Source organism: Myxocyprinus asiaticus, chromosome 21 (genome assembly GCF_019703515.2).
Source record: "Myxocyprinus asiaticus isolate MX2 ecotype Aquarium Trade chromosome 21, UBuf_Myxa_2, whole genome shotgun sequence".
NCBI lineage: Eukaryota > Metazoa > Chordata > Actinopteri > Cypriniformes > Catostomidae > Myxocyprinus > Myxocyprinus asiaticus.
The window spans coordinates 47,925,298-47,945,399 of NC_059364.1; the positions used below are offsets into that span (position 1 = coordinate 47,925,298).

The 20,102-nt window shown below is 37.6% G+C and overlaps 1 protein-coding gene across 1 annotated transcript; it reads right to left on the minus strand.

Annotated features, from left to right (window-relative positions):
- Nucleotides 1–10: 10 nt before the first annotated feature.
- On the minus strand, nt 11–19,898 carry LOC127411734 (nucleolar RNA helicase 2-like). Its single transcript, XM_051647456.1, has 16 exons — nt 19,734–19,898; nt 15,893–16,021; nt 15,670–15,804; nt 15,527–15,599; nt 10,660–10,838; nt 10,396–10,513; nt 10,058–10,243; nt 9,721–9,866; nt 6,517–6,666; nt 5,969–6,130; nt 4,565–4,684; nt 4,403–4,476; nt 3,917–4,076; nt 1,940–2,074; nt 633–677; nt 11–401 (listed from the first exon to the last, which is right to left on the minus strand). The coding sequence occupies exons 1-16, from the start codon at nt 19,809–19,811 to the stop codon at nt 174–176; spliced, it is 2,118 nt and encodes a 705-aa protein (XP_051503416.1). The 5' UTR covers nt 19,812–19,898; the 3' UTR covers nt 11–173.
- Nucleotides 19,899–20,102: the final 204 nt, after the last annotated feature.

Genomic DNA, 20,102 nt, shown 5'->3' on the forward strand with positions numbered 1-20,102 from the left:
CAAAACTGTATTAGTTGTAGGACCATTTTAATGCGAACAAGATTTGTCATATAAATAGCACAACTGTAAGTCAGTTATAATCAGCATATTTCAGGGTTCTTAACACTCGAGAAACAGGCAAAAGTGAATTAAATGGCAGTAAAAACAAGACAGTCTGACAGTCCAATGCACGATCAATAATCAAAGGCTTGATTAAAGCTTCGTTTCTGACCACCGCCGCCTCTTCCTCTGCTGAAACTTTTGTTGCCTTTGAAGTTTCCACCAAACGAGCGCCGTCCCCCTCCACCACGACCGCTAAACCCACCAGCCCGCCATTCGCCACTTTGACGCATGCTCTGCTCCATCTCTGGCAGTTCAGTAGCAACGGTGAGCTGCCAGCGACGGCCATCCTGCCATTTGTCCTGCAGAGACCCAGAAAATAGGCGAGTCAGCAAACAAACACACTCTGACTGTTTGTCATGCGTCTGTTGACGAGCATCCATTAGTGAAACTCTACGCCACAGAGCGACTCAAACAATCAAAGTGGCTTGGAAAAGAAGATACTCAAAACTCAAATCATTTGGACAAATGCAGACATGTTGGTGGAGAGTCACATTACAAACGACTCCGAACACGAGAGCAGATCTTCATACCTGAATCTCCTTCAGCTTACTGGCTGGAACATCAAAACACACTCCCTGAAAGACACAGAGAGAGACCAAAGACATTACAAACATACACAGAAACAATATGTCAATAATAGTGCTCGACCAGTATGTTTTTTTTTTTTTTCCAATATGAACATCTACAAAAGAGTTTGGCCAATATAACTGCAAATATAGGCTACAAAATACAATTTATCGTTCAGATGTACACAATTTCTAATGTGAAACACTTATTTTATACAATGTTTACTCAAATTACATGAACTTGGAAAAAAAAAACCATTTAGATTGTTTACTATCCATTGACAAATTTTATTTTTAAACTGACACAAGGCAAAGTTAACACCACCTAACAGCTGTCATTGGCCAAATATTGTCTGATTACTAGGCCCGGCCAATATATCGGTATCACTAGTCAATATCAGCAAATTCCAACTCAGTGACACTCGTTTAGCCGGCAATATTTGGCTATTTTGGGATTGTTAAAATAAGTCAAATTCTACCCATAGTCTTATCAATGGATGGTGCACAGTTTCTGTTTTGAATTGTTTTTTTTGTTTTTTTAGATATTTCTGAAATTTGTGTAAATGTGCAAATCTCACAAAAACATATTCCGTCATTTTTCACTCCAAAATCAAAAGAAACTATTTTTCTTAAAAGAAAATTAATGCTATTTTTAGGACCATTAACATTTTTGGTATTCTGATGTTTTTTCATGATAATTAAAACATTTCCCCAAAACCCTCATTACCGTAATGCAAAAAAAAAAAAAAAAACTCAATCATTACTGTAATATATCCAGACAATTGACTAGTTTTTTTTTAATTCTCATTCTCAAAGGTGCTTCTCATTTCTGTTATAGTATTTTTGCTGTATTACAGTAACAAAATTGCTGTAATAAAGTTTTATTTTTATTTTTTTAAATATTAAAGTCAGAATAAAAAGGCAGCACAAAAAATTACTATATTTTATTACAGCAATGAGAATTTGGGGTGAAAATGTGTTTGCCATGATAATGTCACAATACAAAAAAATCTTAAATGGTCAGAAAAATATGCTACCTTTATGTAACACATTTTTATGTTTTGTCTTTTGATTTTGGGGTGAAATGTGACATGATAATTTACCCCAAAATAAATAACGACCGTTGAAGAACCCAGTACATCGTTCAATCATCTTAGTAAACATCAAAACTAATTAGACTGTAAAGACATTGTCCTAAAGTCTCCTTTTATTCTGGCTAAACATCTCATCACATAAATACGTCAGGTTTTTCATTAGAGTGAAGGCCACACCTTCTTGCCCTTCAGGAAGTTCATTCGACTGATGTGGCCCTCGACTTCCTCTCCGAGCTGTTCCTTCAGTCCACGCCACGCATAACCCATGTTATGCATTTCTTGAGAGCAGCTCAGGATCATTGTGGTGAATCCCTGAGAAAACACGTGACAGTCAGAAAATAACATAAATAACGGCTGTTACTAATGAGAAAACTATTACTATTTATACAGCCCTGATAAATACAGCATTTAACTGAACAGTGTCTGGAGAAGGCAATTTTAAATGAATCGTGTGCTGCTTGTATAAAATCCACACAACTCCTTTTAAATGAGTACTGGGCAGCTGTGTTGTTAACTGGTCGATATTAAGAGCTGTGTAGAGCATCTGTTGTAGATGTGCAGACCTGCTTCGGTTACGGATCATTAGTGTGTTATGTTTGTCAAGCGTTCAGTAACTGATCTTGTGTAGTTTTGATGTCATGTGAATCTTCCCATGAACAATTCAATACTCAACTTTATAAACTGTATTAAAAACAACAAAAATATAGAAAAAAAAAGTTTGGGATTTTGTAGTTATAAAAGATCCTGTATGAAATTATGGCTGAAATTTCAAGTCAACATGAAACAGCATGCCCAATCCATATTACTTCCATAATGTGACCCATTATTGATATATATATATATATATATATATAAAAAAAAGGATATTTAAAGAGAAAAAAATAATACAGTTGTATTAGAAAATTCTGTTACAGTTTACTGTGATAAATGGAAATGCGTACAGACATGGCTGAAATTAAGAGTGTCAAAATAAAGGTGCATCTTGGAAAAAAAAGAAGAAAAAAAAGGCCATCAATGACATTGCATCATTGGTTATTTAATCGATGCATCGGTCCAGATCGATGGATCGTTAAACCCTAAGATGTATACATTATATTTTATGCATCAACTATAAATGAACAATTGCATTTTCATAAATTAATATTAACTAAGATTAATAAATGCTGTTAAAATACACCAACTGAGCACTTTATTAGGAACACCTGTACACCTACTTATTCATGTGATTATCTAATCAGTCAATCGTGTGCAGATGCGAGTCAGGAGCTTCAGTTAATGTTCACATCAACCATCAGAATGGGGGAAAAATGTGATCTCAGTGATTTGGACTGTGGCATGATTGTAAGTGCCAGACAGGCAGGTTTTATTTCTGTAACTGCTGATCTCCTAGGATTTTAACACACAACAGTCTCTAGAGTTTACTCCGAATGGTGCCAAAAACAAAAAACATCCAGTGAGCGGCAATTCTGTGGACAGAAATGCCTTGTTGATGAGAGGTCAACAGAGAATGGCCATCAACTGCAGCATCAGCTTTCTGTTCTTGGCTGACAGAAGTGGAACCCGACATGGTCTTCTGCTGTTGTAGCCCATCCGCCTCAAGGTTCGACATGTTGTGCATTCTGAGATGCTATTCTGCTCACCACAATTGTACAGAGCGGTTATCTGAGTTACCGTAGCCTTTCTGTCAGCTCGAACCAGTCTGGCCATTCTCTGTTGACCTCTATTATCAACAAGGCGTTTCTGTCCGCAGAACTGCCACTCACTGGAGGTTTTTTGTTTTTGGCACCAGTTCCTATCAAGATTTTTTTTCCTCTCCACTAACTAAACATATTATGGAGTTTGTTCACTTGCCACAGTCACATTCTGCTTGTCACTGGGGGCTTAAAGACAATAAGGCATGATTTTCTATAAAACTGTTCACACTGGGGACAATAAAGCATGACCTTCTGTAAAGATGCTTTGAAATGAAGAGCATTGTGAAAAGTGCTATACAAATTACATGGACTTGACAAGTGCATGATACTTATACATTTACTAGTGCTAATTAAAAAAAGAACCTTTTAGTAAAGTGTTACCAGTGCCATGATTGACATTAAAACATCAGAATTATATCCAGAGCGCTTAAAAACAGATCTGTTGTGCAGGGTGACATACAGCGTCAGAGTTGATTAGCGATCTCTGCTCCAGACTTGTAGCTCCTGATATGTGAGCGAGTGCCGCGGCCAGCGCCTCTTCCGCCCCCCGCTGCTCGATGAGCTCACACGCTGCCTGACGGAAATATTCAACTGCTGCCGCTGGGATGGAGTCCAGAAACCTGCGAGGAATAAAAACACATGTGAGGGTGTATAAAGTGACATGTGAAATGATGACTGAAGCTCTTCACACTGCAGGACAAATTGCCCAATAATGATCTTCTGTTTAAATATTATTTGTTTTACGAGGTTGTTCAACAGCCAACACTCAAACTACCTATCCTAGCATGCTCATGAGAACATCAACACATTTTATTTCATGTTTCATTATTATATGAAATTACAAGAACTTCGAACCTCTAAACATTATACATTTACATATAAACTTCTGTCGTCACTGTTTAAAGCAACATTTGAGATGTAATATTTGTTTTTATAAATGTCTGACCTCACGGCATCTTTACTGGAAGATTTGATGATGTCATTGGCTGTGGGGACTCCGACACGTTTGAATGTGATGCCCTGATGGAGATAAACACAGGCATTAAAGCTCATGTGATGTTCAGGAAATAACTGATGACAGTAGCATGAACCGTTGAAGGGGTCTCACCGCTTTCTGCTCCACGAATTTCAACTGGCTCTCCTCGTTCCGTTGGTAGAAACAGATACAAACACCCGTTCGTCCAGCTCTGCCCGTCCGTCCTGAGCGATGGATGTATGACTCAACATCCTGCATTTACAACAGACCACAATGCTTTTAAAAGAGGATTTGAATCTACAGAAGATTCAGTAGCTGCTTTTCCACTATCGGACCAGTGCTATCAACTGACCAGTCGGGCCCAACAGCCTCAGACACTGAGCTGCAGACCAAAATCGATCTGCGTTCCCACCATTGGGCCAATAACTCCACAGCGTTGCCCAAAATCCTGCCCTTAATACACCACTGTGGTGCAAACATCACACACCCCACCCATTTCACAAGCAAGAGGGAAACTCAAGCTGAGGTATCATGTTATCTAGAATATCAAGTTTTGAATGTAAACAGCAAGATAAATTAGCGTCGACAACTCACCGACTGCAACTGTTATGGTGTCCCGAGTGGTAATCCTCCCCCCCCGAAACCTGTATCGCTGTGCGCTGGATACACAATCAAGGCAGTTTAGCGAAAATCTGCCTTTGACATTGAACCGGCCTCAATCCCCGGTTGGCCTTGTTTGGCCTAAGGGTAATCGGTGGGCCAAAGGCCATTGGCCCAGAGAAAGCCCCGAGGAGGCACGATGAAATCCCGTAAGTGACAGTGGGAAGGCAACTGGCCCTGGCACACACTAGCATGCACTCATTTGGCCCAATAGTGGAAACGCGGCTAATGAGCTCAAGGTTATTGTTTTTACACTTGATTCTTTCTAACCTCCCCTCAGACTGCAGTTTAGATGATCAAACTTGTCCTGACCAGGGCTCAATGCTAAGGATTTTTTCTACTGGCCCGGTCGGGCCAGTGCTTCAGATTTTTACTGGCCCTGCCAAAATTTTCACTGGCCCTAACACAAAAATGATAAATAGCTGTTTTTACCATCATGGCTTTAAAAATGTGTCCAAAGATAATTATTTTTTACATATATTATGTTTTTAAGACAATTTCCCCCCAAACTGAATCACATTTATAATTTGCAAGATATGATTTATGCCTTACGTAATCCCATATAAGCGCTTTACAGATATAAATTCATAAATCATTTCTGATCAGCTCACTAGTGAACTGGTTTGCTTGCTTGTATTCGCATTAATTTGTGTGAAATGGCCTTCATACTTGAACTAAAAAGAAACAAACCTAGCCATTAAAAACAAAACTAGCCATTTTCAAGATAGTAACAAAATACTTCTGAACAACTAAAACTAGCCATATATTTATATAATCACAATGTAAATTCATGATGAAATAGAAGTAAAAACTAGTGAAATGTTTAAAGTATAATAATAACCCAGGTACTCATGTGAGTGTGGTTGTGTCTTGTACCTTTGGAGGAGAACACTGAATGACCAGATCCACCTCTGGAATGTCCAGACCGCGAGCCGCGACGTTAGTGGCCACCAACACTTCAAATGTGCCGTTCCTGAAGCCCTTCAGCGTGACCTCTCTCTGTTTCTGAACAATGTCACCATGCAGTGTCTGCGCACTCTGAAGTCAAGTCATTTTTATTTGTATAGCGCCTTTCACAACACACATCGTTGCAAAGCAGCTTTATAGAAAATCATGCATTAACAGAAACTGAAACTGTAATATGTCTTGGAGTCATCATTGTGTAGTTTGGTAAAATACGATTGTGAATTGTTTAAAAGTAATTAAATAATAATTGTATTTAGAAACCAAGTGAGCAAGCCGAAGGCGACTGTGGCTAGGAACACAAAACTCCATAAGAGGTTGGTTAGTGGAGAAAAATAACCTTGGGAGAAACCAGGCTCACTGTGGGGGCCAGTTCCCCTCTGGCTGAACCACAATTAACACGCACACAGGGCAGGTCACTATGGAAAAAAGAAAAATGCCACAAAACATTGGGTAGGCACCTGTTTAATGGAGGTGTTCATGGAGAGCTCTGTGGCTTCTCTCTTGGTCTCACAGAAGACGATGGTTCGTCCGTGACTGCCGCTGTACACCTGGATGACATCACCGATGACCGACGCTCTCTGTGACCAATGGCATGCGATCGCCAGATGCTGAACGGGAGGACAAGAGCATGTGAAAGTACAGTGAGCACAAGACCGCCCGTCACACATTTGATGCTACATGGGTCACTAATGGTGGACCGTGTCAGCACTGCCCCATAAATAAACTGGAATATATTCTATCTGTCAGAGTATCTAAAACTGACCATGGAAAAGTGTGTGAAAGCTGTTGATGTTCTGTTGAAAGAGCTGCTGGCGCTATATATTTCTCATGGAAATCTGTGTATGCTAGAACACTCTCCTCAATCCACATCTGCTCACGTTTGATTGACGTGCCAATCGAAAGCTCTAACATATTTTGGTAGTGTAATATTTTGGTGCCTTTTGCAAGTTCTTTAATTCTCACATGATTTGACATCTGACAAACTGCATAATTTCCCAAAAGATCATTTTGAACAAGCATTTGTTATGACACTGAAGGAATAGTTCACCCAAAAATGAAAACGGTCATTATTTTCTCACCCGCATGTCACTTCATAAACTTTAAAGCTTAATAAAGCACCCGGAAGTGTCAATAAAATAGTCCATTTGACCTGTATGTCATAATCCAAATCTTCTGAAGGCATTTAATCACTTTGTATGATGAACAGACCGTAACTTTGCCATAACTTGGCGCTTTATTATGTGTTAAATTGAGTTACTATGTACAGCCATTGCATTAAATTCAGCCAACACCACAAAATCATTGCCTATTGTGTTGCACAGAAGAAAAAGTCATATGGGTTTGCAAAATGACAATTTTCATTGTTGGGGGACCTATTCCTTTAACAGCAGGACGCAGGTAAGAGCAGACATTTTCAGACACACTGTGTGCATTGGGCATTTAAATTGTTGCACGAAAATTATTTATTTATTTCAAAACTGAACTTCATAAAATCACAATCTTGAGAGCCAACACTGCACAAAATAATTTTCAAAATCAAGCCGACTAGTTTGCAGGTATGCAGCGAAGTATACTTTGGAAGGCAACGCGGTTGGCCGGGCACGATTCGAAATGCGGAAAAACTAAGTATACCCGGGCCTTTAGAGATTACTTAAATTATTGGGCCTGTGTCCTGCAAAACTCAGATTCTCGTTCAAATAAATGCATGCAGTTACAGTCTCCAGTTACTTTTATCACTTTTTGTGGGTTGGGGGTAGTGTTTTCAAAAGTACCGGTACTTCGGTATCAAGTTGATACCAAAATAAAAAATATGTAATTATACCAGTGTTTCTGCAGTACCGCTAGTACTGAGCACCGACTCAATCCGGTACCAGCATGCAGTCTGAATGACAGACGACAGCTTTAAAATGCTCACAGACTTATTTTCAATGCCTGCTTTGTTACTAATTTTACACTGAAATGGACAATTAATCAAATTAAAATCATGACGTCCTAGTGTGATTTATTAAACAGCTAAAGGCTGCAAGCTTATTGTGGACGAGCTGCATACTTGAAATAAATCCGACCACTCATCCATTGGAAACTCCACAGACATTGAGAATCATTCACGTTATATGAGATGACAAAGCAGAGCACTAACCTACTGTGAACCACGCAGCACATGTAAAATATATATTTATATAATTAAATCACAGCATTTGCCCTTTAATCTCAACTGAAACTTTATTTATATCGCATTTAAAACAACAGAGTTGACCAAAGTGCTTCACAGTAATAACATTTTAAACATAACATTTCAAAATTACCATATACACAAACACCAGAAGTCTAAAATACAAACACTCCAAAACCGTGCCCTACATTTCATTTGTCAAAGGCCAGTGTAAAGAGATGAAATTTCAGATGTGACTTAAAAGTCTTCAATGATCACGCTGGGCCGTGACACGAACTGTATATCCGGAAAGTGAAGATTCAGGGAAAAAATAAAATAAAATACACGTCATCATAAAAGCATGTTTCAATATATAAGCTAGATGCCTGAAATCGAATAAAAATATATTACAACTGTATAGTAAAATGTAATATTCACTGTAATAATAATAACAATAATAAAAGGAATATATCAAGCAAGACAGCTGTAGAATAAAAGTTTGGCAAAAAAAAATGCAATGACATGTTGATAAGTTCTATATTCACTTGTTAAAAGTTTTAAGAATTAATTGGTTACACACCATTTTGATGATGAAATTAAATTAAACTTTAAAAAATGTTCTGGAAAATAATAAACTATAATTAAAATAATTAAAAACAACTAAACTGTGTTCAATAGCACATTATAATATTAGCATATTTTTGCTGTGGTATCGAAATTGGTATCAAGAACCATGAAATTTCACTGGTATCGGTATCAACTACTGAAATTTTGGTACCGTGTCAACATTAGATGGGGGATTTTGGTTAGTGAAAATGCTGAGTGGCTAGTGACTTTGGAATATCACTAGCACAGTGGCCAGTGAGCCAAAAAGTTAATGTCAACCCCTGCTTGTTACTGAAAATACATTGTGTAGGCTATATGAAAGATACATACACACAATATATAATCCAGTAACGACTAGAGAAATAATCTATGTCCTTTGATAATGATTTGGATCGAATTTAGTGGAAAACTACGCGAGATAAGCAGCCTCCTGAGACGGCGAGCGGCGGGTGCGTACTTTCAAAGAAAATAATTGTTTCTAATTTTAAAATGAATTTAAATCCTTTTGCAAGACGTTTGACTCTTTTTAGGCATAGACTTCAAATCCAGACTTATGACTTGTGAACGATGGCTGGAAATTTGAGCTTCTAAACTTTCATGTACCTGCACTGTATGTGTGGTTTGGAGTTACATAAATATTACTTTTTGGAGGTAATACAATACTCTTTACACCATAATACCAGCCTCCTGAGATAAGTTATGTTATTTATCCATTTACTGACTACTACAATTTTAACCTCCATTCCCCATAACACAGGCCTACGCAGTGCATGTGGACCAAAGTCTTGTTTCACAGAAATAAGAATTCAAATAATAAAAAAAAAAATAAAAACAAACAGGCCTTCTACAGTTCCCCTTCTGTCATTTACACTGTAGCACCATCGGAGCGGTGATGTGCCATTACCTCGACTGTGGTGGCGGCTTTCTGTGTCTTCTTCCCGATCAGATCCACATGAATGCACTTTGTGTGCATGTATTTCTTGGCCACTTCATAAACCCACTGAGGACACGTGGCAGAAAACAGCAGCGTCTGCGGCTTCTCTTCTGCATCTGAGAGGAAATGTCCATAAATTCATTTTAGACACGTTCAATCACCTCTGACACAGAGTTTGTGTGATTACTGAATTCAAATATTTCAGCTGTTAAAGGTGATTAGATGTTTTACAACTATTAGTGGTATTATGCTGGATTTTCCATTGGACTGCAGTGATCAGTCTTATTACACCACCAGTGAGATGTACCTTTCTTGTAGGACATAGAGAGGATCTCCTCCACCTGTTCTGCAAAGCCCATGTCCAACATCTGATCCACCTCATCCAGAACCACGTGTTTGAGCCGAGACAGATCCAGTTTATTGTTCTGCAGGTGGTCTTTGATTCGACCCGGTGTGCCCACCAGAATGTCAATGCCACTGCGGATTGCATCCACTGATGCCACAACAGTTCAATTAACGTGTTATCAAATGTTGTAGTGTTTGCAATACTTTTCACTCATAATTACCAATAATCTGGACTGCAGTGTTTCTCTGAATGGCCACTGACAGTTCAATAATTTAAGTATGAGAACATTAAAATCGTACTTTGTGGATTGTAGGAGCTTCCTCCATAGAAACATGTCACAGATAGCTTTCTGGTGATGTCTTTGAAGTCTTTGGACACTTGAATAGCGAGCTCTCGAGTCGGTGCAAGAACCAACACCTGCGCGGACACACATTGACACACATTATATATTAAATATTCCTCCCCCTGGACTTTACATTTAATGTGTAATAAAAAAAAAAATGTAACGGATGTTACTTTAAGTATCAAACTATTAAGTGAATGCAGTGTTTTGGTGTTTGTACTTTTGGGGGTCGTCCTCTTCTCTTATCTGCTGCCTCAGACTGCAGTTTCTCCACCAGTGGAATTGCGAATGAGAAAGTTTTTCCAGTGCCAGTTCTCGCCTGACCAATTAAATCTTTCCCATCATACACAGAGTTAAAAGTCTTCACCTGGATGTCAAAGAGGTATGTGACGCCACGTGCTGAAACAAGACAAATGACACTGTCAAAAGACATCTCAAATCAGCACACTACAGTTCAATTAAGTAGAGATCGATCAACATTGATACCGATTACTTGTTTACATGTCCGCTTAGGCGCTTTGTTTTTTTTGTTTTTTACACACCCACCTGATGGTGCCATTTATAGGTAGAATCAATATTAAAAAAACAATAGCCAACAAAAGCAGAAAAGTGAAAATAATTGTAGAGACTGGCGATGATCGTTTTTACCAATGTTTTTAACCAATAAGAATAAAACACACTTCCACAATGTGGTATATTACACTGCAATACATCTCTTAAATCTTCCATACTTCTGGAACGTACAGCTGATTTCTATTGTATGATATTGGTGACCGTAGCAAAGACAATGTGGTCAGAGAGGGAGGAAACCTGGAAATTTAGTCTCTGCTCTTGTCATTAAATCTCCCGTGGTGCTTTTTTGCTGTTCAGATTACAAATGACTAAAAGGGTTTCCACAGTTTGACCAATACATTTTCATGATTTTTCCAGTCGTTTGTGTTTGCTGCATTATGATTTTTAAAAATAATTTCATACAGACTGCATTCACAAAGAGCAATTTCTACCCAATTAAATATTTAAATGAATAGAGCATCAAGCACAAGTAGAAAATATATTGTAGAAAGTATAGACAAACAAACGCCCTGCTCCAGCACTTCTGGGTTTCTCATAGCACCCCAAAAAATAACTGCCGTCAATGGTTTTTTCGCTTTGAGCTGAAAATGCCCCAAAAAGCTCTGTTTGCAGGGTTGAAACACTCAATTTCCTACATATTATTAGGAGATTTGGGCTTCTTTAAAAGGAAAAACTAAAGGATTATGATATTTCACAGATCATTATCGCATCAGCTCTATAAAGACCCATTTGCCCCACAGCTGCTGTTGGCGGATTTAAACTTTTCATAAAGGAATCACACAAATTTCGATTACAAACGGCAGTTTTTAATTTCCAAAGTGCAACCGCTGTGACAGATACGAGGTGAAATATGATCTAACAATGTTCTTATACCAACATCTAAGCTGACCCGTCTCCACCACCACAGCGCATACTGTTTATGAAACTATATACAAATAAAAATAATGTAATACTTCTAAAATTATGTCTGTGCATTTATTTTGACTGCAGTAAATAACTCAAACTTAATAACAGATGGTTTCCATTGAACGGGGAATATGATAATATAGAAGTAAAAGTTTATTTTCTGTATTTGGGTTAATAATTTAAGCAGTAAAGTCACATAATGCAACTCTGATGCTAGTTTTCATTTCCACACAATTGACGATATTTTTTTGTTTTTAGAGGAACTATCATTTCAACAAAATCATTGTAGTAGTAGAATTGTTTAATGCATAGAGTAAAATCTAGTTAAAAATAATGAAGACGTCTTTTCCACAATTTTTAACTAAAACACAAGATTGATCTTTAATTGTTTTCAAATGTACTTCTATAAAAGGATGTGAGGAAAAAGGAACTGAGTAACCTTTAATAAAATAACAAACATATTTTTTGTTAAACATTACACAATTCAATTTGATGGAATTTTATGGAATTGAAATGCATAAATCTTAAAAATAGGCTAAAATATGAGTCCAGTAGCCAAGTAAAAATATGATTTTTTCCAAATATTACTAAAACTTGTGTGAATGAACTTCCCTCACTTATTTTTTGGAACCCAGTTGAATATTATTTAATACTGAATTATTATTAGACACGTTTCCACTTTCGGGCCAAATGAGGGCGTACTATAGTACATGCCAGGGCCAGCTGCGTTCACGCGGTCACTTCTGCATAGTGCCGCCGATTACCCTTGGGCCAAAGAAGGCCAACTGGGGATTGATGTGGTTTTTGCCGAGTCAGATCCGTTTTACAATCTTCATGTTCATTTCGAAGGCTAGCTAGTTGACAGAGTCTGATACTAGCGATGGGTGGATCAATCCTAAAGTATCGATACTTCCGATACTGATAAAAGTTTCCAGAATATTGATCCTAAAAATATTGATTGTAAGGTCTTATTTTTAAACTAGTGATATTATTACTTATTTACCATGAAAATGGATGCATATCATAAGCTACAAATTGAAAAAAAGAAAAGAAAAAATAATTATATTAGCAAAAAGTAGGACAGGAACTATTTGTTCTTCCACTCATCCTAATGCGCTGCACTGCAGCCAGCGATTGTTCAAACCGAGGGAGCAGTGCTTGGCTGAGGTAATGATGACAGAAAAACAAACAAAACAAATTCACACTAAATAATGACAAATCTAAATTTGACATTACAATTGGTTTGTTTGTAAGTTTATTTAAAAGTTGTTAAAACATTGGTAATGTTCTGTCAGTTCTTAATAAATGATACCCTTATGATAACCAACCATGGTTTCACTATAGTAATATTATAGAAATACTGACTGCAGTAACCATGGTTTTAAAGCAGAAACCAATGCTTTTACTATAGTTATATTGTAGTAGCCATGACCGTAACCATAGTTTTTTTAGGTTTTGATAAAATTAATAATAGTTTTACTACAGTAATATACAGTAGTATATACATTATAGATTTACAATGGTTTTATTATAGTTATATTGTAGTAACCGTGACTGTAGTTACCATGGTTAATTTTGTGGTTAGCATGATTTTACTACAAATACCATGGTTAAACTAGGGTCGTTATAACTGATCTATTGTATAATATTAATATAATGATCAGTGATTACTGTAGTAAAACCATGGATAAATTTCATAAGGTTAAATATAAGTCTAATAATTTTCCACTTTTAGCCTGTAAACGAAAAAAAAAACAAAAAAAAAAGGCAAAATCATCACGATAATGACATAAATATTCTATATAAAAATGCCCAGCCCTAATACGACTTAATCTTACAGGTCTGTTGAATCAAGTTAAAACAGGTTTTGCCAATAGTTCAAAAAAAAACCTACAGCATTTCTTCATTGTAAACCATAGATATACATTTACAACAACTTTTATATTAAAGGGGTCATGTCATGAGGAATCAAATTTTACTTGATATTTTGACACAAGGTCTTCCTACTATAAAAACATACTTTACATTTCAGAACTCAAAACTTAATCCTCAAAGCAATAAAAGCATTTATTGAAACCAAGCTGCAAAAACGCCTCGTTCTCTAATTCCACAATTTCCCTACATCACTAGGGGTACTCATTAATTCAAGACGACCTCTACAGTAACAAAAATCAACATGCTCACGGCTCATAAACAGAGACAGAGAGAAGGACAGGCCTACTGTCCGTGGCCTAACTACTCCTAAACACGAAAGGGGACCCATCTGAACTATTTTGAATTATTTTTGTATACAAACATGTGCTACACAGTGGTCTTTAACTGTTGTCATCTCTCTGGCACTTTTTTAAAAGACGCAGTGTCAAGTTTCAGCTCTGAAGAGAAGATGCGTTTCATCAGCTGCTGTGACTCTTGTTATGTTGCTTAAATGCTCAACAAACTGTTCTTTTGCCTATCAGTGCTATTTTTAATTGTTGGTGTATGTAAGCACGCACTAGATGGCTGTCTTTTACCGTTATGATTTGTTTCCGGCGATGTGCACCTCAGTGCAGGATGATAATGTGTGTCTTGTGAAGCAGTCATAAAACAAGTCTTTGCCAAGGAATTGTCACTGAAGGATATGGGGCAGTTAAAAACACTATTGGACCCGATCAAAAATGTAAGTAAACAGTTCCATTCATTAATATTTCAAATGTCATGATTGTTTATGATGCTGACACGCTGTATACACTGGGCCCATCTGCTGACGTGACACAACGGCTTGAGGCTATCTACACCGGCAGCGTTGACACAAACTTTCTGAAACATTTCTGTGTGTTGTTGGCAGTTGTAGCGCCAGCACAAAATGGAACGGGACACCTATTTGTTTACTGTTGGAGTGACACACCGCAACAGACGCTTCCATGGTAGACGGCATCATTGATTATAGCGCCCGGTGTGTTAACAGTTGTGCTTGAGATGAATAGTATAATATATTCGGATGCAATGTGTTGGATGTGCATTGTGTAAATCGTGAAATGTACATTTCTAATGTTTTGGTGCTTGTTTATTCTCTCCCGATTGAGTTTTAAAAATGGCTGAATTTGAGGGGCTGCATGCTGTTAACCAATCATTGAAGTTTAAAGGAGGAGCTGAGGCAAAAATTTTGCTTTTCAGAAAGATGGTCTGAGACAGGGTGGAAAATAATCATACATTACAAAATTATGACTGTTTTATTGAAAAAAAATTATCAGTGGACCTCAGGGAAGATAATGAAATTATAAAAAAAAAAAAGAGCATTTCATGACCCCTTTAAACAATAAATATACATTATATAACGTTTATAATAAAGATGATTAAAACAGCAGTGTTGCTTATAACTACCATTGAAATCTGTTTGTCAAAAGAACCCGGAAGCACGGTCGCCTGCAGTGTGATGTCACTGTAATTTCATCTATAAACTAGAAAGCATATTCACTACAGAAATGTCTATGATGTTATAGGATTTCTCTACTTTGCATGACTTTTCCAGGCCTGGAAGTCAAAAACACCCTGATATTTCCAGGTTCTCATGACCGTAGGAGCCCTGAAGTAAACATATCTGAGAGTCAGTAACTGGATTTCAGTGTTACCCTGCAGGAGTTTGATGGTGTCCTGTGAGATCCTGAAGTTGGTAAACGCTCCTTCTCTCTGCTCAGGAGTTTCCTACAGAAAAAAACCACAGCAATCATTAACACCATAAAAACCAACACCATCATCTCAATAACACACACACCTTCTCCTTGTCGCTGGCCGAATCCTCAATGGACTCTACTGGTGTTTTCACTGCAGGATGCTCGCTGCTGATCTCTGCTGATGATGAGGTTTGAAGCGTCATGTCTACTGCTTTTGCCTTGATCTTCTTCTTCTTCTATACAATGATTTTAATAAAATGACATTCTGAAGCACATGACATGTGAAATCCAGAGCATACTCAAATGTGACGAGAAATCAGTTACCTTGATGGTGTTTGTGTCTGCGTTTCCGTTCACATCTGTGATCAATTGTTCACGCTTCCTCTTTTCAGGAGCTGGAGATTCACACTCGTCCTCTGCTATAACCTTTCCTTTAATTTTCTTTTTCTTTTTCTGGAGAAAAACCAGAGCAGCAAACACAAACAGACAGTTAGAGGCGACATCTAAAGTTCATAATGTGCAGTAGATGACTGATGACCATTTTTAATTATCAAAATAAACTCATCCAGAGACATTTCAAATCTTCCATGACAAATGAGGCCACATTATGTTGGCTTGACAAAGCCAACATACTGATCTACTATTTAAGCTTATGTTGGCTTGAGAAAGCAACACACTGATATTCTATTTAAACGTATTATTATTATTATTCCTCCGAGACTAAAATTTCTGACTCTAACTCCTCCTAGAGCTTTTAAGCTACATGCACCAAACTCACCACAGACCTTCAGACTGGTCGGACTCGGATTGCTTTATCTTTTCTAACTGATCGGACTTCCGGTATTCCCATATCGGACTTCCGAACAGGGCTGATTTTAAATTGACTCCCATTCAAGGTGTGAAAACTTTTCCCTGTAATAAATCCTTTAGAGGATTCAATCTACTTGCTATCACTCCACCACTCATACTTTCCATCACGCCATCACTTTCTTTTTCTATCTTTACATCACTCTTTTTATTCTTTCTTTCACTATCACTTTAACACCCTAGCAACTGCATACAACCTAGCAACCATTTAGTGCACCCTAGCATCCAAACCCCATTGACTTCCATTTAAAATCGCTTAGATGGGTTTCTCAGGATCAGAATGTCGTAGAGACTTAACTGTTGGCTTGTCTGACTCAGAACAGCAAGCAGCCTTCTTGGTATCACACTGGCAACTGCCTAGCAACCACATGGGCTTACCCTAGCAACCAAGTAACAAATCACATATCTCTACACCAGAACATCGTAGAGACTTCCGGGTTGACTTTTTTCACTCAGGATGGAAAGGAGGCTTGATAAGTATCACCCTGATAACTGCTTAGCAACCAGATGGGGTTACCCTAGCAACCAAGTAACATCACATATCTCTGCACCAGAACATCGTAGAGACTTCCGGGTTGAGTTATTTCACTCAGGATGGCAAGGAGGCTTGTTAAGTATCACCCTGGTAGCTGCATATCAACCAGATGGGTTACCCTAGCAACCAAGTAACATCACATATCTCTGCACCAGAACATTGTAGAGACTTCTGGTTTTGTTCATTTGACTCAGGGTAGCAAGGAGCCTTTTCAATATCACCTAGGTAACTGCCTAGTAACCAAATGGGGTTACGCTAGCAACCAATTTCCCATTCAGAAAAACAAGCAAGGGGTAGGGTTGCATAGGACTTTTTGCAGCTGGCTGGCTATCTGTATGATGTTCCTTCTGTCTGTCTGACTGTAAGACCTTCAAACTTCCAACTCTTCAAACTATTTTAAACTTTCAGACAAGGCTTTGTCAAACCAACATAAAGTTTGTCTTCAAACTTTACTATCTAGTTCATTTTAAAATCCACAGGCCCACATGGACTCTATGCCAGCACAACTAAAGTTCATTTATTACATATTTTGGCACATTTCATTATGTTTTTAGTAGGGCTGTCAATTAAAATTGTTAATCAAATTACATGACATGTTAATTAATTGCAATTATTTGTGTACTGAAGTTTGATGAGAAATCCCCCAAAATAATTCAATAGATGCAATACATAAACCAAAGCAATTATTTAAAAAATGCATATAAAATCACCTCAATTAAACACACACACACACACACTTAAGCAATATTACACTCGCAATTGTGCTATATGGCCCTACATCAGCACTGCTGTGATTCGGCCGCAAGCCGAGTGCTGTAGGTAATCACAGCAGTATTGATTTAGGGCCATATAGCACGATTGCGAGTGTGATATTGCTTATATACAACAGTTCAATGAACAAGTAAATAAAAAAAAATACGAAAAACTGAGTACGGATCAGAATCACACACACACATCCATCTTTGTTTATCCAATAACTTGGTAGAAACAGCACAAGCCATGATACTATTTCTGAAGGGACATTTTTGAATTACTAACGAAGGCTTGAATGCATCATTTGTTTTGAACCAGCAATGGCAGATTCTGATCCATGGCGTAAGAAAACAGTTCCATGCACAAATGAGTTTATGACCGTACTCAGTTTTTCCTGATTTTTTTTTTTTAATTTACTTGTTCATTGAACTGTTGTATATAAGCAATATCACACTCGCAATCGTGCTATATGGCCCTAAATCAGCACTGCTGTGATTATCTATGGAACTCGGCCTGTGGCCGAATCACAGCAGTGCTGATGTAGGGCCATATCGCACTCTTGCTCATGTGATAGGGTGACCATATTCTGGTTTTCCAAAAAGAGGACACCTTTTTTTTTTTGCCGGGGGGATTGGGGTGGGGTGGAATAATAGGGTTCAAAACGGTGTTACTATGAATGCAAACTTTAATACAGTGAAAAAGACACTCTATTAGCATAACATAAATATATATAAATAAATAAAAATCCAACATTCTTTTGAATGTCCATGTACTAAAATAAAATATTTGATGTCATGAGTGTACCTTCATTAACTATTACTATTATTTTGAATGGCCATGGAAAATGAAGCAATGTGATAACAATTTTACCTGGTCGCAAAAAGTAGTCCGTTAATTTACCAGATGAACTTTCACCTTTTACTGACCCTTTATGTTTCGCAGAGCTAATGTGTGCTTCTAAATCACTTGCACCTTTATTAGCAACTGACACATAAGTGCCAGCTTTACATGTCATACATTCTTCTTCCCACGGATCTCGACCTGGACGAAAGTGCAAATCTTCTGTTGATTTGCACTTTCTTTTGGGTATTGTTTCCACGCAGTTGTCATTTGCTGCTACTGTCAAGCAACTGTTTGATGCCAAACACAACAGTGCTTTGCGCGTTCATGGAGAGATTGACAGGCAGGAATTTGACCAATAGTTGCTGCAAGTCTCTAATAATCGACCAATTGGTGAGCGAGAAGGCGGGACTTATAAAGCAATGCAAATATGTGCGCGCACACACAATGAAGTATTAGACCAGATGCACATTATAAAGCAACTAAAGTCGAATCCCGGACATTTTCGCAAATTTAGAAATCCCGGCCGGGCGCTTTTTTAAGGTCTGAAAAAGAGGACGTGTCCGGGAAAAAGAGGACGTATGGTCACCCTATCGTGTGATATAGCTTAAATATAGCTAAAGTATACACAAAAAAACTCCTTAATACAGAATGATCTTTGGTCAGGGGCATGGTTGTTTGTGATAAAATTAAATCACACTGAATCACTCCTGAAGGAATGGTAATGGAATTGCAGTCATACTCTGATATGGGATCATATAAATATCTGGATAAACTAAAAATCAGAAAATAAAAAACAATTAAAGTGTTAATTTAATCGCTTTCGGTTTTTTGCAAATTATGATTAGTCGCTCCTTCAGACCTTTTCTTCATGAACACAAAAGCACCTCTGACATCATGACCCACACAAACACCACACGTGATCACGTGCTTACGTCACACATCGCGACTACACGTGTGCACATGTACATGTACATTAGAAAAGAAAAAGAAAAAAGAAGGCCTACATTCGTAATTCCTTTACGATCCTCTTAACTAGTGGATGTTTCTTAGTAATCACTACAGTTATGCATGTTTCATGGAGAGCAAACGTGTGTTTTCGTCATTTACATCAGAGTTTCTAATCAGTATGATCAGCGCATCTTCAGTGAATAAAACTGACGTACTGACCTTTATTATCTCCAGTCCGTTCTCCACCTCCACCATGTGTATAATGTGATCGGCTTGAGTGTGGATCATTGACGGCATGTTAAATGTTGTTGAATGTTGTCGAGCAGCTAGACATGTGCGACTGAACTACACATCAAACATGCAGGAAAAAGAAAGAACCGGAAGCGAAGCGCGTGGAGAGGAAGTTTCCTCCTCCTTTAAAAAAAAAAAAAAAAAAATATATATATATATATATATATATATATATATATATATATATATATATATATATATATATATATTGATGCCAAAACGTTTAACATGACAGATGATGACAAGAATCACCTAACTGAAAACAACAACAACATATATGAACATCAACAACAAAAC

What these genes read in the sequence shown, in the direction of transcription:
- LOC127411734 (XM_051647456.1), bottom strand. Translation starts at nt 19,811, where the DNA reads ATGCCGTCAATGATCCACACTCAAGCCGATCACATTATACACATGGTG. An exon ending in CGGCCAGCGACAAGGAGAAG is followed by an intron (nt 15,600 to 15,669) that starts GTGTGTGTGTTA and finishes TTTTTTCTGTAG; the next exon opens with GAAACTCCTGAGCAGAGAGA. An exon ending in CTCTATGTCCTACAAGAAAG is followed by an intron (nt 9,867 to 10,057) that starts GTACATCTCACT and finishes ATTTCCTCTCAG; the next exon opens with ATGCAGAAGAGAAGCCGCAG.